A 7,259-nucleotide genomic window follows, 5' to 3' on the forward strand; every position below is an offset into this window, starting at 1 on the left:
TGTTCCCTCTGGGGTGTGCAAAGGACTTGTGGTCATCTTCGTCTTCCAAGATCATTACCTCATCTGCCCCAGGAACTTACGTAATTTCCCTAACGGTATTTGTGTCCCCTTTATCCTACCATCTAACATCTATTAATCTTCTTGCAGCTTTATCTAAAATTCACGAAATCTTTTAGATATGGCTTTATTTTCATACCAACATTTATGCCCATATGGCACTACATTTCTTACTAGACTAATCTTTAGGCTTACTTGCATACGTATTGGATCTATTTGATTTCAGAATCTTAATCAGCGTTGGTTCTTTTACATTCACTAAATTTCATCCTTTTGAGCGTGCTCTGTCCTCATTATGTTTTTCTAAAGTTTATATTGAGTTTCATCTCTCTAGATATATGCTGCATTCTGTTAAGAAAGATTGTAAATCTTGCGGTTTTATTTAATAAAATACCATCACCTGGGCATTCTAAGTCTACCAAGTTTCTACTTTTAAACTAATCTAAACCTTCCTATTATGAAATTCCTGTGAAGGGCAAACAGCAAAGGTGACAACATTTTCCTGTAGCACCCCATTATTTACTGTAAATTTATTTGAGAAGACCATCATCATTACAGGTGCACCTGCCTCATTCATGGATAATTTCAGTTAACTTTAGGTATTTAACGTCAATATGAAAGTGATCCAATAAATTCTAAATCATTGGTTTATGAACACTGACAAATGATTTCTATTAATGTTATTACAGAAATGTCTTAAGTAACTTCTGCCTTTCCGGAAAAAGAACAAAGCTTGCTAAGCTTAAAGATTTTACAAATTTCCTTCCTAAGCCTATTGATGGTCAGCACTCTTCTCTGGAACTTTTGCTGACTTCCAGTTCCCAGTTATCAGGTTTTGTTTTTTTATTCCATATTATGCAGAAAAAAATAAAATCAAATAAAAGCTAGTTAGCGTACAATGTGTTCTTTCCCTTACGGGTAAAATCACCTCTGTATGGATTCCTTCATATCCTGGCGCTTTCTGTTTCTGTCTCATAAGCTTCTTTATTACTGATCTCAAATCAAACACCGTGATTTCAGTCATACATACATTAAGGTCTCATTCAGCGTCTGTTATATCTATCCCATACCTCGTAATTGTGTTCTGAAACAATTTTCTGCCTAATCCTCCTTTTGACATGTATTTTCTTCTTTCTTTTCATCAATAGATATTTCATTAGTAATTCTGTGGGTTATTTAACACCTACACTACTTCCGGAAACAGCTTTGGCAGCATTATTCATCAATTTATCTACATGCACTCTCATCTCTTTTTACATTTTTAACTTTACCCCTTAAATCTGAGCACTTAGCACATTTACTCTCTTTTATTTTACATTCAGTATCCACACTTCATCTCCAAAAACGATATTTGGTACAGAAACATCTTAACTTTACACACACACATACACATGTTTATGTATGTCTGTGTATATATATATATATATATATATATATATATATATATATATATATATATATATATATATTATATATATATATATATACATTATATATATACATATATATATATATATATATATATTTATTATATTATATTATATATATATATATATACATATATATATATATATATATATATATATATATATATATATATATATATATATATATATATATATATATATATATATATATATATATATATATATATATATATATATATATATATATATATATATATATATATATATATATATATATATATATATATATATATATATATATATATAAATATATATTGTGTTTGTGTATTTATGTTCATGCGTGTGTATGGGGTCAAGAAGACACATTTAATCTATCATACGCAGAAAACTTACTCCGTCAATGTCCATACACTTGCAGGAGAGGCCAGAGTGACAGTCGCCGCACAAACAGTATACTGCCTAAAGCCAAAACGAAGACTCTGAACATGACGATCACCATAGTAGCCGCTTTTTATATTACCAACACTCCTTACGTCATACAGGTAATTCTGTGAAACTAAAAGGTAAAAAAAATGTTGCGATGTATCTTATTTGTGTAGCCGTTTATAAGAGCTAGAGAGCCATCTATGACTGATCTTTGTTATTATTAATAAATGGATAAAAAGTGCGTAGCTTTTTGTGCCAAGGAAGCAAGAACGCATTTTATTCTATGAAGGCTGTGCCTGTTAAGTCTGCAGTTCCTTTTGTACAATGTTTTCCTCAGAATTTTAAATAGCGTGCTTTTATTATTTGTGATGCCGAATTAATATGCTTAAATCAGTAAATCAATCAATCTATCTATCTATATGTGTGTGTGTGCATATTATCTTGGTGCTTTTATTACTCGTTGTTATTATGCTTATCTATCTATCTATCGATCTATCTGTGTATCTATCCGTCTATCTATCCACCTATCTAAAAATATGTATGTATGTATTTAAATATGTGCGTATGTGTATGTGTGAAACATTTACAAGATCACATGACGGTCAAATGCACAATCCCACGAGAGAAAATGAAATCATAATGTATAAGCTTGACAGATTTCTGTTATTCATATTTCTTCAAATGACTGGCATCCAACGAAAGAGATCTGCAATATTTAAGCGTGAATGAGAAAAATACGAAGCAATCAAACTGTAAAAAATTGCACATAAAGGAAAGGAAATTCCTACTAAAAACTATAAACTCTTTAAGACTCTCTCAGTGAATGAAATGAAAGATAAACTGCGTTTCAAGGCTTGTGAGTCCTCGTGACGTCATTATTTACCTAAGCACCTCTTTTCTGTATGCTAACAAAATGTTTCCATTGCATTTGATAAAAAAAACTGCTGGATACCCAGTTCTTCAAAGGACAAACAATTTTTGCAGAACAGATTGTAAGCGACATCATAGAAGCAAATAAAACTTGGTTTTGAAATATGAAAGACTATACTGTATATGACCGTGGAACGAAAATATATATAAAAAATTAAATGAATTTGCGCCATTAACAATATTTGCTGGGGCAATGGCAAATGTTTATAGCGTAGGATAGCCAAAGATGTAATGGTCGATTTAAATTTAACATATACATAAACTCTGCCTGTATTTTCGCGTATGTGCATTTTCATTTAGGTCACAGAAATAAAGTATAGGAACCGTACTTACAGTCATGGATAATGAAATGGATGCAATTACGAATATGAGCAGGAAATTACAATAGACCGATGCATTGACAACGAAAATAATAAATTTATAGACAATCTTTTCTTGCTTGAAAACTTCAGTGTTAACGCGGTATTACGATCAGCAGTGCAATAAAAAAACATAAACAACTCAGTCACCAATATGAAATAAAACGTGCCATATCGCAAGCAGATCGTCTGATAAGTTCTACATTGCTTAAAAATTAAGACGACGCAAACCGGACAGGACGTGTGCTAAAAACCTTGAATATTCGTATAATATCATGGAGCGTAATGTAATTGAATCTAGCATCATAAAACAATTTAAAAAAGAATGTAAAATCAGTTTAGGAACGTATTAACTCGATTCATTTATATCGAAGGTTCGTAGAATATGCAGATTTTATGCTGCGATATTTGTGCATTCATTGAGATCTAAAATTAATAATAATAAAAAAAAAAACAGAAAATATATGGCCAACAACTGTCCTTGAAAACATCTCAAGTATGTGGTTTAACGTTACTCAAAAATATGAACCTAAGAATGACATTCTGTTTTCCAGTAATTACGTAAGCAGGCAACATGCCCACCCTCCCAGTAAAGTGCTTGATTTTTTAATGCACGATCGCTCTTTGCAAACATTTCTAATCATTTATTGATGTGTGCTAAATGTGCCTTAAGTATATATTTGCCTTCTGTTACGTAATGGTTCTCTGAAGATATCCTAAGATTATGAAAGTAGTGATGATTGTTGTGAAGATGCAGTGGAAGGGATGGGCCTGCCTATCAAAAGAAAAAAAAAAAAACCAACGTGTGCGCAAGACAGAGGTGCATATCAATGTTTGTGCATGAAGGATGCCCCTGAAGAGCCTCCTACGTAGACGTATAAAATAGGCATTGTATGTAAGTTATATGCATAGATGTTCACTTCCGATGCAGCAGTTTAATTATGGACATGACAGCGTATCTCATTGTTTATTTTTAGGACAAAATGCCCAAATTTCTACATCAGAGAAACTTTCTACTGAATGATTCGATGACAATCATTTTATAGCCTTGCTGCTATGGTGCTATAGATCCGAAATGGCCCATTCGTTTCCAAAATTGACAAATAAAACTGACAAATTTGACATCTCTAAAATCAACAGCGTACGGTTCAGGAAAATTGGTAAAATACAGAACTATTGCAGAGGTGATAGTATATTCTGTCGTGATGAACCCAAACCCGAAAGGCACAATTTTGAAATATTACTTTAGGGTTTAAAATAATATGGTTACTTACACTGCGTATATTCAAAAGGATACACAGTGGTTCTATTTTCGCCAAATGTGCACTTTCAAAGAGCTAAGAATGTATTTTTTTCCACCGGACAAAGTTATATATGGAATTGAAATTACATCTTATTGTAAACAGAGAATAATTTTATTCAACTCCTTCCTTATCATAAATATGTTTTCAAGTAGTTACACTAGCAGGTGACATAACTAACCGCCCCCCCCCAAGGCTAAAGTGCTTAATTTTTTAATGTAGGATTGCTCTTTCCTTTGCAAACATTTCTAATCGTTTGCTGGTGTGTACTAAACGTGTCTCAATCAAGCATGTATTTGTCTTCCGTTACGTACCAGTTCTCTGAAGATATTCTAAGACCTAGAAAGTAATGATAATTGTAGTAAAGATGTAGTGGAGGCGATGAGTCTGCCTATTCACCCGCCCCAAAAAAAAAAAAACTGTGTACAAGACACAGGTGTATATCAAAGTCTGTGCATGAAGGATGCCCCTGAAGAGCCTCCTATGCATGCGTATAAAACAGCTATTATTATGTAAATTACATGCGCATTTGTTCACTCGCAATGCAGCAGTTTATTTATGAAATACGACAATGTATCACACTGTTAATTCGCAGGCCAAAATGCCCAAGTTTCTACATCAAAAAACTTCTTATTGCATGGTTTGATGACATTCATTTTATGGCCTGGCTGCTATAGTGTTAAGGAACTTTCAAAATTGGCAAACAAAAATGGCAAATTTGACACACGTAAACTTAACAGTATACGGTCCAGTAAAACTGCTAAAATACAAAACTATTGCTGAAGTGTCAATGTATTCTGTCGTGTTGGACCTAAGTACCCAAGATATAATTTTGAAAAATTACTTTGGGTTTTATAATAATATGGTTATTTACATTATGTATATTTAAAAGGATACACAGTGGTTCTATTTTCGCAAACAATTAAAAATTAGTTTTTTTCACCAGACAAAGTTATACATGGAATTGAAATTACATCTTATTGTAAACAAAGAATAATCTTATTCAACAGATTCCCTATTATAACTCCACATACTCGTTATTAATACATGTAACATAACTCGCTTAATCTTCTCTGAACGTTGACATGTGATATTTTTGACAATTTTGAAAACAAGAACAAAATTTTAAACACAAAAAAGCCATGATAGGGAAATTAAATGTAAAAGTCGCTGCGTTGACCCCGGCCACGACAAATAAATAGTTTACCATCTGATCCCGCTAAATTCTGGGATTTCTCTGAAATTTCTGGAGCAAAGAATTCTGGGAATTTTACCCTCTACGTAGTTTAATTTCTGCCAGTATTTTAAGGTTAAACAAAAATAATACTTCGTTGAATTTTTTTCAAAAGACTTAATAATGAAACAACTAAAAGATATTCTATATTATTATTATTATTATTATTATTATTATTATTATTAGCAACAGTAGTAGTAGTAGTAGTAGTAGCAGGAGTAGTTGTGTTACTTGTAATAGAAGAAGAGAATCAGTTACGCTTGGAAACGAAGAAATAGTTATCTAATAGCCGGTGCCGCAAAACTTTACTAATTGATAACGAAGTCATATTGATAAAATAATTTATTTCAACTGTTCTACCGCCTACCCAAGACATTTTCAGTAAACAATAAATGCTTATGTTCGCTATTTCATGAGGTTTGTTCATGATAAAAATATGTAAAGATAAAGTTAAAAGCAAGATTGTCTTTCGTGGGTGAATGGAAAATCGGGAATGAAAAATAGTATAATACGGTGCGTAATTTTCCTTCTACTTTGTTTAGGAATATTAATTTCCTCCCTCAGGAGTTGGTTATGGCTTTCGGTGACGTGAACAGCTTCAACCCGGAGACAGTAGCACTCTTTGGAATTATATCCGCTTCGAACTCCTGCGTCAACCCCTTCATCTACTTGTTCTTCAGCCCAAAAAGCGAAACGAGGTCACCGGAGAGTTACAGGGTGACCTTTTCCAGGCGAGGTAACACCCTCAACGGACAACAGAATGACAGTTCCTCCACCAGGGTATCGCTGACCTCCACTCACTCTCACAAGACCAGAAGATGAAACATCACTCGAGGTCCTTCCTCAAAACATTCCAGTCAAAGGATATAGTCTTTTTCTCCTTCCTCAAAACATTCCAATCAAAATCATAAAGTCTTTTTGTCCTTCCTCAAAACACTCCAATCAATGGAAATAGTCTTTTTCGCGGAAAGAACAAACCACGGAAGATGTAGCGTGATAGGAAGGGGCACATTCAAGTGTTCAAATGTATTATACTGAGTAACTTCCTAACCAAAAATAAAAAAATAAATAAATAAATAAATAAAACTCTTCAAAGAGGAAGTGTTCTCATATATGGTGGAAATGTGTAAATAAACATTATCATTGCAGATTAGTGTTATGTTCACAGATGCTCGCTTTATGACCGCCGTGAGCAGTAAAGTGGTGTTTTATTATACTTAACGGTAGCTTTAAGGATTGGGAATTTTATCATGCGTGTCACCATAGAAAATCAAAATGGTATCCCAATTACTCGAATGGATCAATACTAATATGTGTCAGCTTAGAATATAGAATAATAAAACAAGAGATCTTCTGTAAATCCCCAGCTTCGTTTTGACTGATTAAAGACCCCAGAGCATATAATATATCAGCAAAAGTGAAGCTGCTGCTTGAAAAGTTAAGTACAAGAGAAATGTATAGTTGACCATCTTAGGAAAAAAAAGTGTTTCTCTTAATACAAGACATTTGAAAAGTCAACTGAACT

At 32.9% G+C, this 7,259-nt stretch overlaps 1 protein-coding gene across 1 annotated transcript in view; it reads left to right on the forward strand.

The window, feature by feature from the left end:
- LOC136837081 (vasopressin V1a receptor-like) overlaps window positions 1-6,824 on the forward strand; it is a 111,862-nt gene extending 105,038 nt beyond the window's left edge. The window contains exons 6-7 of the mRNA XM_067101686.1: window positions 1,903-2,026; window positions 6,299-6,824. Coding sequence (XP_066957787.1) covers window positions 1,903-2,026; window positions 6,299-6,556 — 382 coding nt within the window. The 3' untranslated portion in view covers window positions 6,557-6,824. The remainder of the gene's footprint in view (window positions 1-1,902; window positions 2,027-6,298) is intronic.
- The last annotated feature ends 435 nt before the right edge of the window (window positions 6,825-7,259 follow it).

The sequence above is a fragment of the Macrobrachium rosenbergii genome, chromosome 57, assembly GCF_040412425.1.
Source record: "Macrobrachium rosenbergii isolate ZJJX-2024 chromosome 57, ASM4041242v1, whole genome shotgun sequence".
Classification (NCBI taxonomy): Eukaryota; Metazoa; Arthropoda; class Malacostraca; order Decapoda; family Palaemonidae; genus Macrobrachium; species Macrobrachium rosenbergii.